Raw genomic sequence first — 27,286 nt, forward strand, 5'->3', positions numbered from 1 at the left:
CCGACGCGAAGGAGACAGGTGGCGGCCACTGCTACGTCACGCCCTGATAACGAAGCAAATCCAATAAAACTTCGTACATGCATGCATTTCCCTCTTCCTTTAAATATAGCCTAACTGACAGGGGCCATAAGTCAATCGTTTGTCTTTTTGTTAGATATGATGCGAGATTCTCTTTCAGCAGAGGCACCTACTCGCTAGGTGAGTGGTGCTCCTCTCCTCGCGACCTCCCACTCACGTTTCGGGGACTCCCTGGCTGTGTAAATACTCATCGTTTCGTACGTGTTTGTACCGGTCTGCATCAGAACTGCTGTACGAGTTTATGCCGCTGTCTTAAGGTCAGTGCAGGCGAGTCACCGGGATTTAAGAGGTCCGTGTGGCGTGGGCGCAGCGTTTGATCTCGCCGACCTGTCGGCGCTCGCTCCCTCCAGCCTCACGCGTCCTTGAAGGGTCCGGTTGCTATAGCGATCAGAAAGCGAACCTGTGATTCTCCTCAAAGCGCTTTCCGTGTGTGGGAGAGTTGCAGAGGCGATAGGGGCTGAGAGCTCGCTGAGAGAGTAAGATGTCACCGCGCTAAAGTCCCGGCCTGTCGAGGCTACGGCTCCAGGGTTATTTACAGTGACCCCGGAGCCACCGGACAAGCGGCACAGGGGAAGGAGCGACATGGGCTCCGCGTCGTCAGCGTACCGGATCATTTACCTGGACGTGGACGGCAGGATTCAGAAGGTAAATGTTTGTCAACTCGTGATGAAAGCAGCAATAGTGGAGGTTGGGGATATATTACCAGACTAATTATGATTCAAATGTAGGGGAAAGTTTAATCTAACTGCGTTGTTTCGTACTGACACAATTCGTCAACGAATTTTTCAGATTCAAGGGATAATTTCAGTTTACAGTGTGAACCAAATTAATACAAAATATAGTCTATCAAATAATGTAATTTGAGATTCAACTTAGTTTATCTGCTACACTGACAACGTTGAAGTTTAACTGAAACATGACTGGATATCCTAGGATATTTATTATTGCTTGGTAACCTTTTAAGATCCTACATAATAGTTTTGATATGATAGCTTGTTGATGGTGAAGTTGCCTGTATGTGTTTTAAGTAAACATGCGAATATGCTTTATCATCAAGTATTCTTGTAACCTATTTACTTAAAGTTATCACTGTGCATTCAGAGATATCAGAAGCATCAGTTTGCATGTGTTTAGGGGCGTGGCCACATGTGAGGCACAGGGTGGCAGCTGCCACACTATTAAGAAGCCTGGCCACCCCGCTCAGCACCCCATTCAATTGGTGATATTAAATAAAAACATGAAATATAAGCTAAATGACACTGCGACATATAGAAGTTAATCTGTTAATTAATGTCATTAAAGAGTTACATTTCTCATCATTTTGTGGTCACATTTTAGATTCGACGGTTTCTCAAAAATGAATCGGCAAAAATATTATCCATCTGCGTTTTAAACTTCTTTGCGTTCAGATTATATCGATGTTCGTTCTTCTGACTGACTGATTGTTCCGATGTAGCAATGTTATTGGTTGCGAAACGTTCTCTGAAAGATACTCTTGACCACATTTTAACAGTCTTGTAGACCACGCAACCACTCCATCTACATGTGTAAATGTGCTTGCTGAATCACTCTCGACCTCGGTTGTATCGTTTGCGTAATTGTCATGATTGGATACAGGTGAGTAAGAGGTCTTTCGTTTGCACGCAAAAAAAAGAGATATTCCCAGGATAGTGTAGTGCACTATCGCTACTGAAGTGAACATGATGTTTATAGTTCTTCGTGTTGGTTTCAGTAATTATAGTAGCACTATAAGTATTTTAAGCAGATCATTTGAATACAAACCAATACAGCCTTGCCGTTATATGCTCATTAATTGGACAGGTAAAAAGCATCTATTCTCCAAATGCAGCTTTGCCCTGTGGTGCCACTCCTTAGTGGGCATTTGCCACCCCATGTATAAAAGCCTTTACCCAGCACTGGATGTGCTTTAGTGATTATCAATATCGATTAAGTTGACCATTTATTAGTTATCTCTGTTTATTAAGGAAAGGTTATGATGTTCTATAAATCTCCCATGCTGTCTAAGATGATGGGTATAATGTTTGTTAGGCATCAGGAAGAAGTAGTGAATTTTGTATATTATACAAATATATATTCTATATATGTAGATATTCTATATACATTGATATTGTTATGCTGTTGGCATTTGCCTACACAGTTAAGGCAGCAAAGTTAGATCTTATATAAAGATCTAAGATCTAATCTTTATATATTTTTTTTTAATTCTTTTTTTTTTTTTTTTTTTGACTACACATATTTATGTGGAGAACAGGCTTTTTGTTCTGCTTTGTGAAATGTTAGAACCCAAGACTCTTTGGGGTGCTTCATCTGATTCTTTCATGGAACAAGTCAGATTTGCCAAGACACTTTTCTGCAAGTCATTTAGATTCAGTTTTCTCAGTGGCATTTGTGTGCAAATATATATCAAATGCATATTTCATCATGGTCACAGTTCCACCCCCAGATAAGTCAGAAGGTGGTAACTTAAAGAGACAATCTCATTCTCATAAGACTTCTGTCTGTCACTACTTAAAAGATTTAATTCCAGGTAATATTACAAATTACCATTGAAAACAATGAGAAAAAGAAGAGAAAAGAACACACACATACACACTTTATATTATTGCCATTTAAGGCAAATAAATTTTTTTTTCTCTTACAGTCTGTGAGTGAGTTAGCATAATTCATACTCCAGTATGGTATGACATATAATTCCCATCTTTCTTTCATGGTACCTCATCATCGCACTGTTAGCGAGCGAATGAGCTGAATGTTTATTTGTCCATGCAGTTGAGAAGGAGCCAATCAGACACTGCTGGGTGGTTTTCTACTGCCCCTCTAACTGACACCCCTATTCACTCCTGAGTTGAAGGCACTGGCCTGGCTGCATTTCTAATTCATTACATTACTGCACAGTGTAGTATTAGACAGCAGTGTTCACAGCATGCTGTATGTTCCCACATTCACTGCAGACATTTAGTGGTGTTATACAGATGAATATCCATTAAGATACTGTATGTTATAATTAGAATTATAGTTGAAATTCAGAATGGTGAACTTGCTGATTGAAACTTTATAGCATGTTTAAGTAAATTAAGCAAATTCCAAGGCTATTCCACTGTTCAAATTAGGCCTAGGATCAGAGGACCCTGTGGCGCTTTTGCTATATTCTATGCAGCTTTATATGGAAAACTCCAAATTCTAATGATAAGTGTTGCAATGTATCAGCTTTAGGTTTTATGTAGGTTTTATAGTGATTCTTTAAAGCTTTTATGCATTTTTGTGTTTTCTCATGTAGTTCCTTAATGTGTCATTGCATATACAGTCAATGTACCACCCAACTAATCTCTTCTCCAGATGGGAAAGCAGCAATCAAAATCTAAAAGAAAAAAAATGCTAATTAAAAAAAAATAGGATTCACTAGGATACACACATACACCCATCCAGTGTTGGGTGATTTATGCACAGGTGCACACCCTCTCACACTAAACACATCTACATAATATACATGTGGATGTGAGGTGATCATATGAATAGTCAGCATTATTCCCACAGCTCAGTAAAGCCAGAGTTGCTGTATGCTACAAGCACTCTCCTCTGGCAACGTTCCATAATTATCACACCTATACAGGGGACAAAGCACGAAACAACGTGCCAAATGAATCAGTCAGTTTCATGACAAAGACCCTAAATAGTTGAAATATTGATCTTGGTTGTTACAATTACATAATTTAGCTAACACTTTTATCCAAAGCAACTGACAACTTGAGGCCTTGCTCAGGGACCCAACAGTGGCAACTTGGCAACCTTCTGATTTACTAGTCAAGTATTTTAACCACTGAGCTACCAGTTGGTTCCTGCAGTTGAGCTGCTTGCAGCCTGGCATAATGCCAATCCAAACAGAACATGGAGAATGTTTCATATTGCAAACCTCTGTCCTGTCAGACCTGCTGCAATTTGTCTGTGTAGCTTTTAAACTGTAGGACTGTGAATATGGATCTGTTCTCTGTAACTGTCAGTCGCCACAGTCTGCCGCTCTCCAATACACTTGCTGTGTTGAGAATTCTCTCACTTTCTCACTGGTCCCATCATGATGCTCCCCCCGCCCCCTTTGTGTGTGTGCGTGTGTGTGTGCGTGTGTGTGCGTGTGTGTGTGCGTGTGTGCGTGTTTGTGTGTGTGTGTGTGTTTGTGTGTGTGTGTGTGTGTGTGTGTGTGTGTGTGTGTGTGCAGTGCAAAGGGAGTAAAACAAAGAAACAAATCCTCTCTTCCCAGCACCCTGACTCTTTATTCACCCCTGGTAGATTTTTATTGAGTTCACAAGTTCATCGTATATGCTATAAAGGGAAAAGAGTGTGAGAAAGCTGAATGATTGAAAAACATGTGCCTTGATTGTACTGGTGGTTTACTGCTGTTTAATTTAATGTTGGGCTCAGGTTCTTTCTATGTCTCTTCCTTCCTCCATCCCTCACTCCCTTTTTACTTTCTCTTTTTACATTTCTGTAGTCCTATCTCTCTCTTAGTCGCACTCTTGCATGTGTTTAGCCTCATTTTTGTTTTATTTGGTGTGCTTTTCAATGCCGTCAAAAGATAACATTATAAGTTATATTATAATGTAACATTATAAAATAACTATATAAGTTGGTCTATGCACACATTTTATAAAAATGCTTACTGAACCTTTGCCTTTGGCTAAAAATCTATACAGAATCAGCCAGTCTAAAGCCAAGATTCTTAATTTATCTTAAAAGATATGCACATCAGTTGGCCATACATAACAAAACTGTCAAACAGTCATTAGAAGGTCAAGTGTCTCAGATTATCACAGTGTCATCAATGTGAATTAATATATTTACATTCCTTTTATGGCATTTAGCAGATGCTCTTATCCAAAATGACTTAAAAACTGCTTTGTAATCTATTCATAGAATGCATTTTAGCCAGTACAATAGGTTAGAGTCCAAGATACTATTGAACTAGGAACCTAGATACTAGAGAGGAGTCAATGCTGATACCTATAAAGAATTACAAAATGAGCATAAGTATAATACCAACCAATAAGTGCTTAGAGGGATCAATTACTCAATAGTAGCGCAATCCAATATTTCCATAAGTGCAGGATTAGTGGTCTTTTATATGAGTCTTTAGTTTGCATTTGAAGCAAGCAAGGAACTCTGATGTCCAGACAGCCAGTGCTAGTTTGTTCCACCATCTGAAAGAGAGGACAGAGAAGAGTCTTGATGCTTGTCTTCCATGAGACTTGAACAATGCTGTTTAAAGTCCAGCTGTTCTTTATGGTTCAAAGTACTCAAGGTATGGGCTCTGACCATTGTCATCATGTAGGGAGGGGTTCGTTCATTCATGGCTTTGTAGGCAAGCATCACAATTTTAAGCAGCAGTGGAGTAACATGCATGAACGTCAGACAACTGAAGAAAAGCCTGCTACTGCATTCTGGATATGAGTTCTATTTATTTAAGATGTGGTGTTTAATGCACTAAATGAAAGGCAATTTAATAAAAAAAAAAAGTTTTCTGGTGATTTGATGTGAATTGAACCCGTATATGTGCACCTGACTGTGCTTTTTTTCTTTGTATAAATATTAAAAATACCACTGTAGACATTACCTAAAGTAACAGTAAGTCTCTCCTCTCACACGTGATGACCAGTGAGTGAGGGCAAACCACTAATTGAAAAATAATAAGGACGCACACACACACACACACACACACACACACACACACACACACACACACATACACACTGTGTCCTGGGGTAATCATGCACAGGCACACACCCTCTCAAACTCATGTTTCTGCATAATACACATGGTTGTAAGGAGATAATGTCAATTGTCAGCACTATTCCCCCAGCTCCATAAAGCCAGTGTGACTGTTTGCTACAAAGACTTGTGAATGAGGCAAAGATATCAAGCCTGCCAACACTTCTACAATACACTGTTTTGAGTCTCAACAGGCTCAGAGGAGAACAATAGATGCTTACCTCTGTACACTGCTAGCTGACTGAGACGTATTATAGTAAATCGGAGATTAAACAACTAGAACAAGACCATCACCCAACCCTCAAGTGAAAATGCAGCAGTCTCAAGCTCTGGCATTTGTTTAACTGGTACATGAACCTGAAGCACAGATGTGGAGCACCCATTTGTCATTTATAATCACGCTTTTACCAGATGTGCCACTGGGTGAGAGACGATGTCAAAAGATTTGCCTGTCATAAGCTCTGCATTGATTTCTGGATCTGGCCTGAGTTCACTGTGGAGTTGATGTGAGAAAAATAACAACTGATTGCACATACACTGTGTGAAAAAGAAGTGGGTAAATCTTACTCTGTCATTCTTCGGCAGGGATCCAATTCAAAAAAGACAGACTGGATTGCAGGCTAATCAGCAGGGGCTGGTTTCACAGCTGTTTTTTAGTTCCTATAAATGATTTTGTTAGCAGGAACTAGGGCTCATGGCTTCTGATCATGAGGAAACATTGTTTGCTTTAAAGAATTAGTTCCTAGCCCCAAATAGCTGTTGCCAAAATTTGCCAAAATTGCTTTTATTTTGGATGGTTGCATCATCTTTATAAATGCTTGGACCTTCGGCAACAGGTAGACGGATTGCTATGGACAAATACTATTTCAGTCAGATAGTTACTGTGGTTTAGTTTCCTTATGTGACGTGGCAGAAACATTCAGATGCTCGCAAGTGAAAAGAGGTGCAGGATTAATCAGGACAGGATAATCCAGAACGATAATCAGAACATAGGCAAGGGTCAGAATCAATAGGATAAAGCCAGGAATCGCAGCAAACCGGTAGTTTGCTAATTATGTATCCCAGAAAGGTCAGAGATGTGAGATGGAATTCACATTTTTCCCTTTTAATGTATAAATCCTGGATTTTCTTGAGTACCGATCAAACGTGTTGCACATGAGTTTTCAAATCCAGAGAGTATATTAAGATATCATAGATATAGGTGGATGGGTTTCCCAATGAACTTATGAAGAACATCATTAATGAAAGCCTGAAAAGCGGAGGGTGCTACACTGAGGCCATAAGGCATCACCTTCTACTCATAGTGACCCCTAGTGGTATTGAAGGTGGTCTTCCACTCACCCCCTCTTTTTCTGTGGACCACATTGTAGGCACTATATAGATCCAGCTTTGTGAAATATTTGGCATCTTTGAGCTGTTCAAGTTCCACTGGAATGAGTGGTAAACTGTAAGTATATTTCTTAGAAATTTGGTCTAGGTTACGGTAATCTATGCATGGGTGGAGACCTCCATCCTTCTTCTTTACAAAGAAAAAGCCTGATGATTGAATCCCTGTCTCAAGGCTTCACCAATGTAGGTTTTCATGGCTTTCTCCTCCTCCTGGGTGAGTGGGTATTTGTGCACTTTAGGTAAAGTGGCTCCTTCTAACAGATCGATGATGCACAGGCGGTGGGGAGGTAGTAAAATGGCTCTATCTTTATTAAACACTGCAGCAAGATCCTGATACTCACTTGGAATGGAACAGAACTGGTCACCTGATGGGCTTTCTACGGTGGTAGAACACAGTTTGACAGTGGGCAATTCTAAACAGTTGTGACAGAGTGGAGACCAGCAAACAATCTCCTTCTTGGACCATGATATATTGGGGTCGTGCTAAAATAACGGGGAAAGATGTGGCTTCAATCACCAGGAACGATATAAGTTCAGAATGAAGTGCACTGGTGGATAGTCTGATGGGTTTGGTAGGGACGTTAATGGACCCGCCCCCTACTGGGGCTCTGTCAATGGCAGCCAGGTGGAGGATTTTGGGTAAAGCCTCAATGGGAATGTTCAGTTCTTGAATCAATCGGGAGTGTATGAAATTACCATCTACTCCGGAATCAATCAGGGCTGTGATCATAGAGGACGAAAAGTTATAGCTAACCAAGACAGAATGATTTGGAAACCAACCCCTTTATGGGCATACTCCCTACATGAAGGTGGGGATTGGATTCCATATGTTTTCCAGGGGTCTGGGCAGAAACTTTGTTGGGTCTAATATGGCACTCTCTGAGAATATGTCCCGAATACCCACAGTATAGGCATAGGTCTTCCTAGAAGCGACGTGTCCTCTCCTAAACAGCGAGGTGAGAGGAGTCACACTGCATAGGTTCTGCTGGATTCTCCCGCTGGGGTTCCAATCTCACTCTAGTAGTAGTAGGGTAAGTTTGACAGATACATCTTATTCTGCGTGGTCTCCGTTCCTGGAGGAAGGGGTCCAGACAGATGGCCAGAGCAAGCAGTAGATCTAGAGTAAGCTCATCTTCCCTGCAGGTCAATTCATGCAGATCCTCAGACTTCAGACCATTACGAACCTCAAGTGCCTTTTCAGTCAGACGGGAGGTGAGGAATGCGAGTTTAGCTTGCTTAGAACAGAGAGGGGTGCAGATGAAATACAAAGCATTGCAGCAAAAAAAAAACAACAATACTTGTCTGGGGAACCGTTTTGTTTGTCTGGCTTACTTATAGGGTAAGCATGATAAATACCAACAGGCGGGGTAGAAGATGCTGAAGGTAGATCCCATTGAGAAGTAGCCATAGCTTGTAATTGGGAGGTGAGGTCTCTCATATATCTCCCAATATAGCAATGCCTCCATCTGCATAGTAGACGTATTCTGTGATGCATCAGAAAAATCCGGATGCTCATGGATAAAAAGAGGTGCAGGATTAATCAGGACAGGATAATCCAGAACAATAGTTGGAACACAGGCAAGGGTCGGAACCAGTAGGATAAATCCAGGGATCATAACAAACAGGTAGCTAAACAGTCCAGGTAGAAATCCAAAAGGCAATCAGAACCAGGCAAATCCAAAGGGGGCAGGCAAAGAACAGTAGTGAGTAATCGGAAACAGGATCAGAAACACAAACAGGCAAAAAGGGGAATACTTCTCAGTACACACAGAAATAACTAGTGGCAGTACTCCACAAAGATATGGCAGGTTTAAATATATTGCATTTTATGAGAAGCAGGTGTAGCTAATAGTCTGGTGATGATCTTGGAAACTGTCTTTGACTGGTTGGGTTTTCCCCTCGGTGACGAACACAATATTGGGAGTGTTAGTGTACTTAGAAAACAGGCTGCATGACACCTTGGTCTCCTGCTGGTCCCTAAAATTACGTCTGGTGGGTGTTTCGTCAGAATTTATTTGGTTTGGAGAAAAATAAAAACCTGCCGTGCTGTCTGTGTCTCTGATAGGTGGTCTTCAGCCACTGCTGTAGCCCCTGTGATATCAAGGAGCTCTTTTGCACGGCTGTGGGGTTGCCCAGGTAACATGACTCTGTGTGTGTGTGTGTGTGTGTGTGTGTGTGTGTGTGTGTGTGTGTGTGTGTGTGTGTGTGTGTGTGTGTGTGTGTGTGTGTGTGTGTATTTATCTGCCCTCTTTAGTTGAACCACTCCTGTATTTAGCTTGTGTGTCTGCTTTTTACAGGAGTACAACCTTTTCGCTCCTGGACGCCAGTGGAGCCATGGTCTCCATTGACCCCACCATGCCAAGCAACTCAGAGAGGTGACCCTTACCTCCAGTGACATTCCCTTGCTCATACATTACATGCTATATGAGCGCAGTGGAATACATAGAGTAGTGTTCACCTCTGTGTATTAACACATGGGTGGGTTAAAGCTCACAGTGATTTAAATATTTTATGATACTGAATACATTGGTATTACTTTGCTGTTTGATAATGGCGAAAAGACCCAACTCATTTTCTTTCCAGTAGCAACATGACTTTGTGAGGGTTTTTCAAAGTTTTAAAGGGTATTTCTCTCCAGAGGATTTTAAGACTCTCAGGAGAAACAATATAATCACTAAAAGCCTCCGAAGAGTCAGTCACTGCTATAATTCTCCAGCCCACACGCATATGAACACAAACATGCAAACACACACACACACACACACACACACACACACACACACACACACACACACACACAAATGACTCATGTCTTTACTGCAAAATAACATGAAAATGCAAATATTTATAAATAGAGGCACACAAACAAGTTTTCAGATTACCTAAAGCCACATACAAAAGTGCTACCTGTTTCTAACCCGAGAGTTATATTCAAAACTGCCTGTTTATACAACAGATATCAGCTGGTATCTGAACAATGGAAATGAGCATGGTTGTCCTCCACCACTTCACCAATTGAGAGTTTTTGAGAGTCCATTCACAAACTCAGCAAAAGCATATACATCACAGTACTAGCACCTAGAGCTGAGGCAAAAGACCATCAGGGCTGTCAGAGGTGCAGTTAGCGCAAGCACTCAGGAAGCTGAATTGGAGATTAGAGGGCAATGTCCCCTGGTCACATAGAGGGGTTGTATTCTGTTGTGTGACAACCTTGTGTTTCCTGTTGTATTTCAAGGTCACCATACAAAGTGGTTCCACTTTCTGGAGGACAACTGCCTGGTAAGTCTGAAAAGAAGTGACGTTTTTAACAAATGCATTTGTAATGGTGACACCCATCGTCTTGGAGTAGACTTCATAAAATACACACACACGCACACACAAATGCAGGGCCCTTCACAAGAATTGGGACAGTGAAGTAAAAATTTGTGTTATTCTGTTTTAAATTGTTAAGTCTTCATAGTTTGACTTGTGTCTTAGACTGGTACCTAGCTGTAGAGAAGCAAAATTAACAGGTAAATTAGCTTTGAGTTGTGCCTTTTTTCCCCTCTAACTACATATAGCAGAATTATGATTGTATAGGTTTGGATTTATAGCAATTTGTATGCTGAAAGAAAAGGAAGAAAGAATCCAACTACACCCAAAGAGGAAACTGCTGAAAATAATCACTGTAAAATAGCTGGGGGAAAAGCAACCACTGTGGTATGCTAGTGTTATATCATTTTGAGTGGTCAGATGAACCTAAACTCTCACAATCCTGCATAGGTGCATGCCAGAAGAGGAAGAGCATTTATTGTGCTGTAAACATTCCTAGAGCATGGTTATGACCTGTTCTGGCCTGTATGATCAAGCACTTATCACTAGTAAATGTCACTTTTTAGAACAGTAGTCCAGATCAGACTGGATAATGGTATAACATAAAAGCATGCTCAAAACACACAAATGCCCATACACACACACACACACACACACACACACACACACACGTATACACAGATTGTAAATTGTTAACAGGCGCAGGCACACACGCATACATAATGAGAACAGCATGCCTGTTCCTGGTCCTGGGTTCATTTCTTATTGCTCTTAAAATGTTTAGACACCCATATAAAACTTTGTGTCATATTGCTTATAAATTTGTTGATTTGTTTCTGCACAAACAGTCCAAAAATGGGGGAAAAAAAATCTGCAGTCTTGTATGCTTGCTTTGTGGTGCTCACATGGCGGGGGGGGGGGGGGGGGGGGGGGGGGGGGGGGGGGGGGTTTGCTTGAGTGATTGTATGACTCCTGACCTCTGATGAAACAGTTGAAATGCAAAACTAAGAAACAAAATGTGCTCTGGACGCCAGCCAATAGGAAGTCTTTGCCATCCCCAGCTTTCCGCTTTTTCTCTTTTATTACTCCCTGAGAGCGGACTTTGCTCACCAGGCCTCAGTGGTTCAGTGAGTGTTGTGATGTTAGTATGCATGCGTGCGTGTGCGCGGGGGGTGTGTCTCTCTGTGGGAACTGAAGTGCCATTGACCTATTCTCACACAAGGGCAGCAAAACATATGTGTAGTAGCTGATAAGGGGAGCTAGAGGGGGCACTGGGGACACATTTACATGTACAGCATTAGCAGACACATTTAACAGATGTTCTTGTCCAGTGTCTGCTTAGTTGTCTGTGTGGAAGATATCCTCATGCCAGTATACTGCACCAGTACGCAAGAACCCCGTCAGAGGGATACGCACAAGGAAAGTACAGGTGTTTTTAATGTATAGAAGAAAGGGAAGCATTGATGATTATTGAAGTGTAATGAAATGGCTATGGATCATTCAAGTGCTTCTGGAAGAGGTGAGCCTACGTTTGAAGATAGCGCGAGACTCCAATGCACAGACAGATAGTGTGAGTTCACTCCTGCTTCTGTTCATCCTGCTCTTCTTCCTTGGACACGCGGCACTTCCAGTAACTCCCCATCTCTGCCAAAACACTTCCCACCCACCTCGGCAGCGTCGAGCACACTCTGAAACATCTGTGTTTCACTCAGTGAAGAACTGTAAAGCTTTTTCAGCATGCCAGGCAGCACACTTGCTTTTATTTTTATTTATGTTAATTTATCCTCTATTTATTTGTGACTGTTTCTGCCATCGTTTCCTTTTATAGATAAGGAAGAACTCTTTCAGAATGTACTGACACAGGTAGCGGAGCAGTTCTCCAGGTACTCTTCCTCTCTCTGGTGTCTTGCTGCTAATATTTAACAATCAGTTAGCCTTTCTGTATTCCACCGGTAAGGTGCATATCATCTGCTTGCTGGTTGTTCTTGCTCTGGTTTGTCAAGGGAGTAGTCGTCTGAAGAAGAGACATTTTCCAACAATTTAAAGAGTCTGGTCACCATGTGGCATGTCATATTTAATACTATTAAGTAATTTTTATTTTCTTTCTATATTCTACATACCATTGTCTTATCTTGCATTAACTCCTATTTAGTGTGTGCTTGAGTATGCGTCCTGTCTCTCATGCATTTCCTGAATGTGTGCTTTTCTTGGCTGTAGTTCTGTGTTCTTGAACCCCTCGTTCTCTCTCTCCAGGGCGTTTAAGATAAATGAGCTGAAGGCTGAGGTGACGAACCGCTTGGCCATGTTGGAGAAGAGAGTGGAGTGTGAGTCATGTGCTGCGTTCATTTTTGCCATCTCGCGGCACTGTCACAGGCTGCCTCTGTGTTGAGCGCTACAGGTTTCCCAGTCACTGTTACAACACTGATGGCGTTGGTTAATAATGAGACAAAAGACATGAGAATGCTGCATATATTCACTGTATCTTGCTATCATGTCTCAACCCGGTGTCTTGCCACATAACACATCACCGAGTTGCCAGTGCTACGTTTGTTTATTGGCGTTTATTCCCACAGAGGTGGCATTAGTGACTCGGCAGACCCTGCAGCCTGTTGTGCTGCAGACATGCTTTATGTGTCTGAATCACTCTGATTCACATATGCTGTGTTCAGAAAAAAGCTGCTGATTTGTGCTATACTTGTCGTGGATTGTTTAAGCCAGCTGGCCTGATATGGTGATCTTGTATGTTTGGGAAAAGGAAGGGAGGAGGTTGGCATGATTAGTTTGTCACTGGTTTATGTAACAGGCTTGGAGATGTGATAATAGTAGTGTGATGCATGGTATATCTCTCTCATACACACACACACACATGCACAGAGAGAGAGAGAGCTAATACCTGATTATTATTTACTATGTAGTAGGCTCTTTAAGATTTATTATTGCTGCTAATCAGAGACCCAGCTGCTTTGATTTCACACTCTTGGCAGTGTGTATTTCATACATGCAGCTCATGGGTATCTGTGGGTCAACTTTGTGTTAACACAAAAGGAGGCTCATTAAATGTAAATGCTTGTTCACCTGGATATGCTGATGAACATGCTGTTCTCCATTAAAAGAAAGGCAAGTTTGGACCCTTCTGGTGCCATGCAGCTAAGGAATGTGCATGTGGCCTTGACATTGGTCAAAGTAGCATTTTCCACTGAGTCTATAAAGGTCCATAGTATTGCTGCCTACAGTACTCTAATGCATCTCACCTCGAACAAGAGTGCCTGCCACGTTTGCACATCTGATTCTCTATGGATGTATTCATTAGCACTATGCAACTTGGGGATTTCTAAAACAACTAAATTCAGCTCACAAAGGATTTGATTATTTTACAAATGAAAACTGTGTCAATGGGGCAGGACACAGAAGCATGCAGTGCCAGAAATGTGGAAAACCCCGGCCTGGTGCAGTACACCTTGAAAGGAAGCACCTCTCCTTAAAGGAAGCATCTCTCCTGGTTCTGGACGGAAGTCTCTTGTTTATCTTTCCCTGCTTAAACTGGCTATGGGAGGTATTGTATCTAGATGAAGGGTCCCTTCCAAGAAGCTTGATGCTAGTAAAGATAAATTACTAGATAAAATACAAGTAATAAAATAGCTGAGGTGCCACATTTAAATGTTCACACACTCTCGTGGATTTTCTAGTATTAAAACAAACATTAAAAATAACTTAACCCAGTTTTATAAATGTATGTTTTTATAAATTATCTTTATCTTTTTAGTGAAGACTTTTTTTACAGTCAGATTAAAGGCGTTAGAATGGCAATCACTGTGCTTTCCTCAATAGATGGTGAGCTAAATTGGTTTGAGAACTTGCATCTGTTAGTGCTCAGAAGAGAACAACAAAATACCAATCCCAATCCTAATCCTAATATCCAGATAAGGCCTCTATGGTAATATATGGAAATTATGAGTACAAAATGGCTTCTTCTTTTATGTCCACTTCATATTTATATGAATGTGAACTACATACACTAGACAATACAAGCATGTCCTTTGTAGTACACTACACAGTATGTCCAAGGAAGGAGCTGTTATGAATTGAACTGAGAAATATCTTTGAATGTTGTAGTGGGGCCTGCCTGCTTCTTATAGCTGATCTCCTGCTCTCCATAAGGCTAGATGCACCCATTAAAGTACCCATTAAACTCATTAATAGTATGGTGTACTTTATTGACCACTAGTCGATTTTGTGTTTTTTATATGTATCCTGTTGCTTGATTTATGAGACTGGGCCCCACTGGAAATTAATGGTTTTTTTCCCTCAAACTTGAAATATTCAGTGTAAATAAAGTATTCAAACCAAAGCAGCAGTGATGGACAGGAGTTTAAAATGTCAGTGGTGGGATGACCAACACAAAGCTACCTCTTGGAATTGGCTGCTTGAATTCATTCAGCCTCTTTAAGCACTTCATCTGTTGTTCCCATGGCAATGCCTACATCTCAAGGTGTTTTGGCAAAGGTATTCCATGAATTACAATATTTCTTTCATTACAGTGCTACCTTCCAATGCAGCCAACTCTCATTCCAGCCTTGAGCTGTGACATAAGAGATCCTTTCACAACTGTAACTATGGAGACTCTTTAACCTGTGCCTACAGTTAAGACATTCTCTGGTGCATTTGGTACCCCAAGCTTCCTTAAGTAGCATATGGGACATGGGCAATGGGTAACTGGCACAAGGAGGAACATTTTGTGCATTGTACAAAACAGAGATGTACAGAATCTTCCTAAAAGCTAAGACCTCCCCCCACAAACCCAAGAATTGAGTTTCTTATATAAAAAGAGTGACTGCACTCTCTCTAGACAGAGCATCTGAAAACGTGTGAGAGCAGAATGAAGAACTTGCACTGGAAACAGCACAACAGGTGCTTGGATAATATTAGGCCATGCCAGTGGACTGTGCCTACCTCAGGGCTATCTTAACCGCTATGTCCTTTGTGAGCATGTGTGTTTGTGTGGGTATGGAACCTGTAAGTTAATTTACTCAGCTTTTGCTCTCTCTCTCTTTCTCTCTCTCTTTTTCCCTCTCTCATTTGCCTGACACACATTCTCTTTATCTCTCTGTTCTCTTACTTTTTCTTTAAAACGCTTTTTGTTCATTTACTGCTCCTCTTCCACATATTTCTCCCATTTCTTATCTCTCGCTCCCTTCCTACAGTGGAGGGGATAAAGGTGGTAGAAATTGAGAAATGTCGCAGTGACATTAAAAAGCTGAGGGAGGAGATGACCTCGAGGAACAGCAGGTCAGTTGCTGCCCGCCATCCAACCACTCCCACACTCCTGCTCACCCACACAGAACCACACCCATTTACTGCCAGAGATGAGGCAGAGAAGAAATGATGCAGATATTGAGGTTCTTGCTGAGAAAAGAGGAAGCAGAAGGGTCTTATATACTGTGGATGACTTCCAAATAAATCATATTGCCATGCCAAATGGAACCAGAGCAATCATCAGCCCCCTAATCCACTTTGACTAGAGTTTTGACTAGTTGCAGGCTAGCTGATAGTACTGTCTGTAATGAAAAGTGCCATTATATTAGCACCCAACTTGGGTCTTAATTAGGGCACTGTGCTGGGTCTTGATGAGCTGTATATTAGACACATGCTCATCACTTTCCCCCACCTGCATTCTCTTGTTAGCAGGGATGAATCCAGATGAGCCCTGGATTAGCCGGCCCAGATTGCTGAATTGCTAATTCCCTTTGTGCCCCGTTTTCACATTTCAGACAAAAACATGCATTATTGTGCACTGTACCACTGTAAAACATGCAAGACACATTGGTGTACTGCCCAGGTGCTCACCAGGGTGCACTCTCTCATTTGCAGCAGTTGTCTGGATGACAAGAAGCTGACTCCTCACAGAGATGTGCCTTCATACCCAAAGGTAAAACCACAGCCATACAAAGGTTCTTTTCCATGTTCAAACAGCTGGTGTGTGTCCTGGGAAGAATAGCATCATGGCCAGCCTTTTACTGGTGCCTACGTTCACTGCGCTTTTTGGCCCTCTAAGACTTAGATTTGAGCAGAGAACATCCATTATTGTTTTATTCTATGACTGCAATCAAGCACTGGCATATTCACAGTCTTCTTAACTGTCATGGAAAGCCACTATACCCTTCACTTCATCAACCAATCAGATCAATTGCACTGGGTTGTTTAAGAGTCAAAGAGTGAATTAGAACCAGGAAATCCCAGTGCTGGGTGCATGGGCTTAACTGAGAGCCCTGTTCTGCAGTACATGCTATTGAGGCAGACATGCATGCCTTCAGAAAACCTGTCTTCAACGTTTGGCTGTGGGAATCCAACAGGTGAAGACTCTAATCCAGTGCTGCCTCTCTCTCTATCTACTCCTGCGTGGGTGTGTGTCTGTCCATATTTGCATGGACTGTATGGGGATGTGTGTACAGTACCATCTGTCCAAGGAGACCATAGACACTTTGCGGCAGCCGATCTTTGATGTTTGGCAGTGGGAACCCAATGAGGTGAGTCCGGGAAAACCTTTAAACACAATGCACTAATGGGATGATTTCAGTGTCAAAACCCTGGAATTTCATATATTCTAGCTCCATCTTATCATGTCAGATAAGATGTACCCTCATATAAAGATAAGATTAGTTGGTGCTTCTTGAATGCCCTACATAAGGTACATCATTTACAGTGCATTATTCACTATCATAATGAATATTCATTATGATATAAAAACTCTATTTGAGTTTGTTACATCTGAAATATAATGCTAAAAATATATTTAAAAAATTAAGATACTCCCACATTCCAAAGACATGTGTGTTAGGTCAACTGGCATTTCTAAATTAGTGTGATGGACTGCTGTGTGTGTGCACGTGTGGGTTTGTGTGTAGCCTATCCAGGGTTGGTTCCTGTCTTGTGCCCTGTGCTGCCAGGATAGGCTCCAGCCAACTGAATTGAATTAAGTGGTTTAGAAGAATAATGAATGAATGAATGATGTAGTGCTTTGTCATATATCGATTTGAAAGCTTTACACAATTTGTTGCTAAACAGTGATGTATGAATTGTAATTTTTAAATTGTTACACACAAAGTTGAATTGAGTGACAATAGCAGGAGGTGCTTGGCATCAGGGCTATTCAGTAAGAAGAGGCCCTGATGCCTCCATGGTTTGGATCCAAGCCTGCAGATACTGCTTCCTTCATTAGTAACCACACCTCTTGAACCAACAAAGGATCCTAATTAGTGAAATCAGCTGCATCTCTGCAGGGTTGGCCCAAAAGCCTATACAATAGCACAGCTAACAGCTGCTGGTAAGGTGAACTGCTAATCTGATACTGTTGTTTTCCAGATGCTCAGTTGCCTGGAGCACATGTATCATGACCTGGGGCTGGTTAGAGACTTCAACATTAACCCCATCACCCTGAAGAGATGGCTTGTAAGGAAAACTCCCAGGCAGCTATTCAGATGCAGACTAATTATGCACAAAAAAATCACCAGTGTCCAAAATTCAAATTGGGCTTTGCTCATTTTGTCTTTTTCTAGACTGAAATGTAATTTACAGTTTAAAAATGTTAGTATAAAAGGTAGAATTTAGCACAGGACTAGGCTTAATCAATTCAAGAATAAAGAACTTTGCACTTTGTAGAGTCATGTTCCAGAGCTGCGGTTTAAACCGAACTAATTTGGAGCGTTGTCCCAAATCCTTATGCAGTCTCTGTTTCTTTTGTTTCTTTTTTTCTTTTCCAATATCCCAGCTCTGTATCCATGACAACTACAGAAACAACCCTTTCCACAACTTCCGTCACTGTTTTTGTGTGGCACAGATGATGTACAGCATGATCTACCTCTGCAACCTCCAGGTAACACATGGCTCATCACCTCTTATTAGTAACTTAAACAACTATCAAAAACTAGCTTGGGAGTACACAGTGGCTATGTGTACATGATCGGTAATTAATAATCTGATTAATAGCTCAATTGGAATAGAATTTCTTTATATGTACCTCAGTCAGAATAGATTACTCTGATTGAAGCCATTACGAATACAATTTCTATCCGATAGATTGAGGTGGGTAATCCTGCAAATCATTTGTGTAATAGAAGAATAATATCCATGTAATCACCTGCATCTGATTACATTCCTAATCTGAAACACTGACTATGTTCTGCGCATGTGCATTTGCATCATAATGAAAGCTTACAATGAGCAACATGATGTGAGCCAGGACTTGATCTGCAGATGAGTTTATGATCCAAACTTTAAAAGACTTAAAAATGGATCGCCGTAAAGATCAATAACAAACTCTTCAGACAAGTATACGAGCAAATGAATGACTGTGTTTATACAAACTATAAAAAGAAATATAAAATATGATATGATATGATGGTTGTTTCAGCAAATCAGCCTCTTGACCATTTTTTAATGAGCAGGGTACATGTGAAGTATGTTTTACTGAGGATGCCATGATTTTAAAGAAATTAAAAACACAAGTGTGCCAACTGAAAACTTGGGTAACACGCTACTACTCATTTCACTGACTGGACTCATGTGTTGCTTGTTGCCAGTGGTAATGTGTACACTAATTGGAACTCAATGCATGTGTATAATTTTGGTTCTGATCATTTGTAGTGTGCATGTAAACAAAGATTTTCTTTGGATTGTTGAGTAAAGTGTGCATGTAAACAGCTTAGTCTTAATCTTTAATCATAATGAATTCAGATGGCTTGACAGAAATCTTGCCAGTTAACTTGGTCACTTTAGTTTGCGTAGATTATAACCCATCTAGGTTCCCTACCATTTCTCATGTAAGCAGTGACAGATCCACCTACATGTGACTGAGCTAAATTTAGATCAGGTAGAATGCAGCATTACAGCCTTTAGATTGTCATTCTCAGCATTACATGCAAGCAGTTGATCCAGGGGCACCATGGAGATGATGATGATGGTATGACTTTCAGCCAGTGGAGCTATGGGCCTAAGCCTCTCTATACTCTCTGGGGCACTCCGGGGCAGATACAGACTCGAGAGTGGTGGAGCAGTCAGAAGGGAGAGGAGGAGGATGGAGCTAGAATGAGGAGTGAGGGAGGAGCAGAAGAGGAGAGCTGGAGGGGGCAAACCAAGAAGGGAGGAGAAGAGAGAAAAAGGGGTGCATTTGCATGTGACAAAAGAATAAGAGAAAGGGAGCGTCTCCTTATTTTGGAAATGTTGTAGCTTCTCATTCTCCCGTTTATACTGTGGTTGCTATGGGCATCTATTCAGAGGGCTTCTTCTTAATTATCTAGTTTGCGTGTAACTATTAGAGCTGCTCACTCCTGGTCATGCGAACGCTGGAACACAAGCACCCAGACACATAGTCACACACCACCTCCAGGAAGAAGCAGCTTTATATGCTTCTCTGTGTTTTTCAGGAAAAATTCACACAGATAGATATTCTGATCCTTATGACCGCAGCTGTGTGTCATGACCTAGACCATCCTGGATACAACAATACGTACGAGCAGATACACACACACACATAAATATTCAGATTTATATTGCATGAAGATATTTAATTTTTATTAGTATGTTTAAATAATATATTTCAACTCTGAATACTGAATATTTTGAACTCTCTCTTGAACTCTGTCCCTCCCCTGCAGGTATCAGATAAATGCACGGACTGAGTTGGCAGTGAGGTATAATGATATTTCCCCACTGGAGAACCACCATTGTGCTGTAGCCTTTCAGATTTTCTCTCAGCCAGACTGCAACATCTTCTCCAACTTTGATGCCGAGGCCTTCAAACAGATCCGCCAGGTGTGCCTGAGTGCATGCCTGTGTGTGTGTGTGTGTGTGGCACAAATTGATTATTGGAGATGGCCCATTGGCACATAACGAAGTAGCTCAGCTAAAATGAACACACATAGGTACTTTAGGAAATATGAGTGGTCATCAATCAAGTATAAGTATGATGACATTATTTTTACGTTTGCTTCCTGCATCAATAATTATATAATAACTTCAATTTATTTTATAGGGGACAATCACTCTGATACTAGCCACAGACATGGCCCGGCATGGAGAGATTCTTGACTCCTTCAAGCAAAAACTGGAGACCTTTGACTTCACCAATGAGGAACACGTCACCTGTGTAAGCATCTGTAATCTCCAGCCTGTCGTGATTGTTACATAATCACCCGAGCTTGATTATCACTGATCGCAATTATTTTCCATAGTTTATATGCTGTTTAAAGTATGCAAAATGTGCAACAAAACTGTTTTGCTACTGAACGCATAAACAAATTTCAACATCCTTTGCATGTCATTCATTATCTACAGTAGTTCACTGTTTAATAAATGTACATTCATTATATAGGTTGTGTGTGTATATTAGCTTAGGCATACTATAATGGTAAAAAAAAAGAATAAAATTGTTAATTGCAATTATTTGTATGACAATTAATCGTGAGCTAAAATGCAATGATCGTGACAGGCCTGTGTACTATTGGCAGCACGTGCTGCTTCCCACAGCACATTTCAGGGCCCCACTGGGCTGACACTGCCCACAGAAGCACTGATGCTGCTTGGTCTGTGTACGTGTCTCTGATAGCTAAAGATGGTGCTCATCAAGTGCTGTGACATCTCCAACGAGGTGCGACCGATGGAGGTGGCTGAGCCCTGGGTGGACTGTCTGCTGGAGGAGTACTTCATGCAGGTGCGATGGCAACACCTGAGACCTGCCATCATCCAGAACAGCCAGGAAATATCTGGCTGAGCATTTAGTCCTTTGTGGTAAACCCAGTATCCTTAATGTACAATGCTAAAAATAATACCATCTTTGTGCTTTTTCCAGCATTAGAAGCTCCACTGTTGTCTGATTTATTATTAGAATTTTCATATTATGCTACATACTGAATAACTGACCTCTAGTTTTTCAGTGTGATGTTTTTAAGGTGTTCTTAAAATGGCTTGTTTATGAAAACCACATAAATCCTGTGTGGAACGCAGAGTGACAGAGAGAAGGCGGAAGGCTTACCTGTAGCTCCCTTTATGGACAGAGACAAGGTCACTAAGCCCACCGCTCAGATTGGCTTCATCAAGTTCGTCCTCATCCCCATGTTCGAGACAGTGATGAAGGTGAGGACATCAAGCCGATGCTTATTAAGCGGTTCTGCAAATTTAGATTATTGCAGTGGTATTCAGATCCAGACCTCAAATCCAAATCTGGTCCTGGATTTCATAATCGCTTGTAGTTGATTCAATAATTAATGTAATTGGTTGATCACTTTGTCATCACACCTGAGTCCTAGATAAAGGCAGAGTGGAAACTGTAGAACCTGGATGTTGAGGACTGGGTTTTGAATACCTCTAATCTATTGATTACTGTTCGTGTTGATGTATGTTAGAAGCAAATAGCTTGACCCTCATTGCATGTGTTCTAATAAAAACATGGCTGAGGATGTAATTCTGTTTTCCTCCACATGTTGTAGTTGTTCCCACAGATCGAAGAGGCTATGCTCCAGCCACTTAGAGAATCCCGGGACAGATATGAGGAACTCAAACAGATCGACGAGGCCATGAATGAGGTGCGGGACCTGGAGTAATGTTTGCTCACCAGTGCTGAGCTTCTCTCTCTTAGATTATCCTGCCTCCTTTGCCCTACAGGTACAGAAAAAGAAGAGTGAGAATCTCAGCATGGGAGGCCAAAAGAAATGAGGTTGGTGTTCGCCATGGGTGATGGACATAATGGCCCTCACCCCATGTTTGCTGAAACAGCAGTACAACAGCTCTAAAAATTAAGAACTTACTGAGTGGTTCATCTGATAGCAAATAGTGATGCAAATAAATGCCCATGTTTTGTATTTTTGCAGCATCCAGGACAAAGTATAACACAGTAACAAACAAGTAACCACACTGAAGTTTTAAAAACGTGTAAAAAAAAAAACTCTGACCCTTTTAAGTGTTCTGCATTACACATCGCCTGTTATTGTGTTTCCAGCTAATCTACTTAATGTACATTTAGAAATTGTAATGTGTTACACTGTGATGTAACACAGGCTGGTGAGGCTGGACATATGGACCCAGTAGACTGAACAATGGAAGGTACAGTGAAGAGCTGGCCAACGTTCCAGGCAATCCAAAGTCTCTTTCAGGGAATGTGAACCTTGTACAGCACATACATCATCAACTGATGCTGTTCTATAGATGTTATTCTCTGCTTGCCTTGTTTTTGTTTAGTTTTGTACAAATATTATTCAAGATGTACAGATTTTTAGAAAGCTTTGTTCTTTACTACACAAATAAATTTTAAGAATTAGTATAAGAGGAGGATGAGTGCTTTGTTGTATAACACTTATGCATAACTGTGGTGTTGACATTTTACCTTTGGCTTTTTGTCTTATACATTTACCTTCTGTGGGTCCTGGATTTCACTCAGTGGATAATTACAAAATTCTTCAACTCTTAAGTTCAGAAAATTTGACAATTATTTATATGTTGTCATCTGCTGACAATAGAACTCATGGATTAATTGTAGAAATGATGTCACAAAATAGTGACTATAGTGCCAGGCAGCATTGTGTGTGTGTGTGGTTGCAGGTATTTGAGTGGCACACTTCAGGTACTTGAGTGGCAAATGTAAAGAAAGCATTTTAAATCAATTGCAGTCATCTTGATGAAAACACGGCTAGGTCATCTGTAACGTCAGTTGGAAGTGGCACTCCAGCCTTTATTTTTGCAGCGTGGCTGGTTTGCATAATGTGCACTCCCTCTCTGATGTGGATACAGCCGGCCTACACAGGCATCTGCACCAAGTACTGCCATTATTACAAGAACAAAGATGATGGTGATCTTACATAAAGGAGGTGCAGTTGTAAACATGTGGGCAGATTGAGCAAGAGCCCTTCGCTCTAAGGTAGTTTTTCTCTAGCTCCCTCTCCTGGACAAGTCCTTCAGTGGTCACCTTTAGCTGACACCACTATTTTTATTTCAGTTTTGAATTAAGACTGCGAAACCTGTCATCTCAAGCTTTCTATAAATTTCCAAGGTTTCCATGTACCTTCCATCATTTTAGTAGTATTAATAACAAACCTTTCTGGAAGTTAAAATGGAAAATATTCACATGTTTTGGAAAACTGTTTGTTGCTTGTTTTTGCTTTGGGGCAGAGAATGTTTCAGACACACAGTACAGCTATATGAGTCATTAATCGACTACATGGAAATTCCGATTAACAAGTATTTATTTAAAAATCTATGCAATATTTGTGCATTTGCAAAAATAATAGTTATAACCATCATAAAATAATTTTAAATGCAGAGAAACTAAACTGGGTTCTATATCCATCAAAACAACCAACCTATCAGTGGAATGTCCAGACCTCCCCTGGAGGATGATATCCAAACACTTCCCCTTGCATCTCCTCCAGGGTCAATCTCTCAGCTGCAGTGTTGAGACACTGTCCCACCTTTACTCTCTGTCTTGGTTTTTTTTGCTGCCCCACTGGATTGTGGGCCTTTTCCTGCCCTCCTCTTGCCCCCTTGCTGATTCTTCTGCTGCTGCTGTCTCTCCCATTTCCTTTGCAAATATGATGCAGTGTTGTCAAAGTTCACCTTGTACAGGTGCTGCAACTGGCTCTCCAGCCCAACAGAATCTGACCGAGAAGCAGAAGACAGACAAAAAAGATGACAGGAAGATATGCAGAAAATGAAATAAAACTGATGTCCAGAAAAAGGAGAGCAAGTGGAATGGTGAAAGGAGGCTTAGTTTATGAGACCAAAGCAATGCATCATTCTGTGGGTTTCCTCATGTGTTAAAAAATTACATTAAGAACATTCAAAATGTCTAACAAAATCTGAGATCTTCTCAGTGGATCTCTCACCTTCAAAAAGGTCCCAGTGCAGGTGCAGTGCTTCTGATACTGTCTGAAGATCAAGGCTTTCAGTTTCACACTGCTCCACGAAGACAAAACAACAACAAGAGATCACTTGAGCTCTTTACTGTTAGCAGCTCATGAAGTAAAGTGTGTTTGAATGTGTATATACCTGCCAGCCCTCCTGAGTGTGTGTGTACAGAAGGAAAATGGAGTCTTTGTTCTCCAGTAAGACCCAAAGTCGGCCTTGACGGTCAAAGGTCATGTCCCAAGGAGTATGAGGCAATGTAAGGTTATCAGTGGGGGTCAAGGGTCCCTCTAACTCATCCTCCAACACAAAGAGCTGAATGGAGGGAAATCTATACACACAGTTATAGTAAATTGATGCACACAAATCAGATTATTGGCATAATCACTGCACTACAAATGACCCAAAACACTGGTTCACATGATCAAACTTCAGGATTAGATACTGAAAAGTGATGCATACCTTTCACACTGTACAGCAACATACCGCCCATCCAGAGTGGTAACGATCCGACTAACAGCAAACCTTTGCGACTACGAAAGGCATCACAACTTTGTTTCAGATTACTTTTTCAGTTACATGAATAACAAAACATGCCACCCGCTTTGTGCTTAATTCTGGATTTAGCATGTATTGAATCTTTGACAAGCCAGAAAGGCAAATTGGAAAAACTCTAGCAAGTAGAAAATATGAACAGGTACAGCAGACATTACCTAAGGGGTGGGACTGGATGGCTGAGGATGTGACCACATCCCTCAGCTGTATACTTAAAATACCCATGGTGCAAGAACTTTGTATTACTCTACTGAAGGCAGTCCTAGAGTTTGTAACTATATGCCACACTAGTATAATTAGCAGATGAACGGTCACCTTTTCAGAGTCTATAGCAGTGCCATGGGAAACGTATAGTTGCTTCAGGTCGATGCTCTGCAATTGCTGGCCAGACTCGTAATTCCAAAGTTTCACCGTACCATCCTACCAAAGCAACACAGTCAATCTTACCAGGCGTTAAAAACGTCGTCATTTTTTTATTTTAAACAAGGAAGAATGCAACTTGATAAAACAGCCAACAAGTAACTTTTGGATAAATTAAGGTGAGCAGTTAAGTGTTAAAAAAAAAAGGGGGGGGGGGGGGGATTCCTACCCCTGAGCCAGAGAGAAGCCAATCAGAATGCTCAGGAGCAACACACAGTGCACTGACAAACCTGCAAGTGAAAACAAGCAACATACACACATGAAAAGGCTGGCATGTGTGTTGGGGAGTGTTCCCTGCTTCTGTTCATAATACTCGGAAAATTAAAGGCAAACCTGTGTTCAATTAAACTAGCCAAGTTTACCGGGCATAATTCCTGACACCGTCTTCAGAGTCATGAACCCATGACAGTGAATTAGGAAGATGGAACATGCAGGCTTGATGCCACAGAAGCTGAACACATGTGACTCAGGCTTACTCTGTGTGGCCCAGACAGAAAGCCTGGATGCAGTACGGGGATTTCCGGACGCTCACTCTGATCTTCTCATCTCTGTCGGCAGTGATGATGTACTTGTCATCTGGAGATAGTGTCTAGGGAAGGTGCAAGTTACAATAATGCAGGAAGCTTAAAAACATACTGACCAACTGGATAATGTACAACAGCTGGTTTGGGGGATAAAGAAGCTTGTAGATGAGTGCCTGTTAGGAATGCCCAATCCAGCTTCTGAAGAGCTACCACCCAGCAGTGTTTAGCGCCAAGACTGACACAAACTGTTATCTAATCAAGGTCTTTTTATACTAAAGTCAGCTGTGTTACATTAGTGAAGATAAAATGTGCAGGAAAGCAGATCTTCAAAGCCTTCATTTGATCGGAGTTAGACTTACTATGCCCAGCAGCATAGAGAGATGCCCGAGTTTCAGCTCGCCCTGCTGATCTGGCTCCACAACGGAGAACGAGTACACGTCGCCTGATTTATCCGCCACAAACAGCTCGTCTTCGGCCCAGCTGAACACCAGGGAGGTGCACCTCCGCACCACCCACCTGGGGTGTGGAAACATCATGCACCCTCCCATCAAATCCTTAAAACTGGCCAGGCCATCAACAAGGCTGCAAGGTGTGCTGCCAATACCTGGTGCTGATGCACCGCCATGAGGGCCGGGTCCGAAACAGAACGAGTCGTTTACTGTCATCAGTGAGAGCAGCATAGTTTCCTGAGGCAGACAAAGTGAAGGCGAGCACCCGGTCACTTCCCTTCTCCTCTGAAGCTCCACCTTGACTGCAAGGGGTGAAGGACCAGATATGAACATAACTTTCATTTGGCCATGTCGGTTTGGAGTCAGTTATCCATGCATTAGGAGTACATTGAACTGTTTAGTTGTTTCATGAAAGTGATACGCAGATGAGCACGGTTACCTTTCATTCTCCGTTTTATTTTCCTTAGGTTTCTGTTCTGCTTTGGCGCAGTCAAACACGAACGGCTCCCTTTTTCAGAGGAAACAGAATGACCTTCATAAACAGAACACTAAAAACACATAAAAAATACTCCATTATCGAGACAGACTGACATCAGACATGCTGACTGTTCATGGCAGTCCAACAGGGCTGTGGACGTGTGCAGCTGTAACCTAGCTAACGTTAGCGGCAGAAAACACTACGCACACCGGGTGCTTTATCTTAAGCACTCGATGTACGAAAGTATCATCTTCACACATAGCGTTATACTAGAACATCGAATAAAGTATGCTGACCTGCACTGACTGATATTTGCTGCTACTAAATGATGTGAAACACTTGTAACCAGCCAATCTCCAACACAGCACACCGCAGCCATGGTCTCCACCACACACATGGGGGAACCTCGGTCGCCT

General features: G+C 41.5%; 2 protein-coding genes across 6 annotated transcripts; one reads left to right on the plus strand and one right to left on the minus strand.

Annotated features, from left to right (window-relative positions):
• The first annotated feature begins 270 nt into the window (after positions 1 to 270).
• On the plus strand, positions 271 to 22,832 carry pde9a (phosphodiesterase 9A). Of its 4 annotated transcripts, none has more exons than XM_027030844.2 (19): positions 271 to 723; positions 9,311 to 9,381; positions 9,543 to 9,620; positions 10,481 to 10,524; positions 12,386 to 12,440; positions 12,811 to 12,881; positions 15,759 to 15,843; positions 16,426 to 16,483; positions 17,007 to 17,081; positions 17,917 to 18,003; positions 18,323 to 18,427; positions 19,977 to 20,059; positions 20,208 to 20,364; positions 20,585 to 20,698; positions 21,158 to 21,262; positions 21,556 to 21,684; positions 22,038 to 22,133; positions 22,187 to 22,264; positions 22,605 to 22,832. In XM_027030844.2, the coding sequence occupies exons 1-19, from the start codon at positions 661 to 663 to the stop codon at positions 22,638 to 22,640; spliced, it is 1,590 nt and encodes a 529-aa protein (XP_026886645.2). In that variant the 5' UTR covers positions 271 to 660; the 3' UTR covers positions 22,641 to 22,832. The 4 variants fall into 4 exon arrangements, with proteins under 4 accessions (XP_026886645.2, XP_026886646.2, XP_026886647.2 ...); XM_027030845.2 differs by having other exon boundaries at positions 22,213 to 22,264; XM_027030846.2 differs by lacking the exons at positions 12,386 to 12,440; positions 12,811 to 12,881.
• Positions 20,303 to 27,273, minus strand: wdr4 (WD repeat domain 4). Of its 2 annotated transcripts, XR_003412115.2 has the most exons (14): positions 27,167 to 27,273; positions 26,832 to 26,900; positions 26,548 to 26,694; positions 26,303 to 26,459; positions 25,896 to 26,008; positions 25,589 to 25,649; positions 25,315 to 25,419; positions 24,907 to 24,977; positions 24,589 to 24,775; positions 24,426 to 24,495; positions 23,904 to 24,197; positions 22,163 to 22,206; positions 21,584 to 21,718; positions 20,303 to 20,382 (listed from the first exon to the last, which is right to left on the minus strand). XR_003412115.2 is itself a non-coding variant. In XM_027030847.2 (11 exons), the coding sequence occupies exons 1-11, from the start codon at positions 27,265 to 27,267 to the stop codon at positions 23,983 to 23,985; spliced, it is 1,296 nt and encodes a 431-aa protein (XP_026886648.2). In that variant the 5' UTR covers positions 27,268 to 27,273; the 3' UTR covers positions 23,677 to 23,982. The 2 variants fall into 2 exon arrangements, 1 of the variants encoding a protein (XP_026886648.2); XM_027030847.2 differs by lacking the exons at positions 20,303 to 20,382; positions 21,584 to 21,718; positions 22,163 to 22,206 and having other exon boundaries at positions 23,677 to 24,197.
• Between the last annotated feature and the right edge of the window lie 13 nt (positions 27,274 to 27,286).

Source organism: Electrophorus electricus, chromosome 2, assembly GCF_013358815.1.
Source record: "Electrophorus electricus isolate fEleEle1 chromosome 2, fEleEle1.pri, whole genome shotgun sequence".
Classification (NCBI taxonomy): Eukaryota; Metazoa; Chordata; class Actinopteri; order Gymnotiformes; family Gymnotidae; genus Electrophorus; species Electrophorus electricus.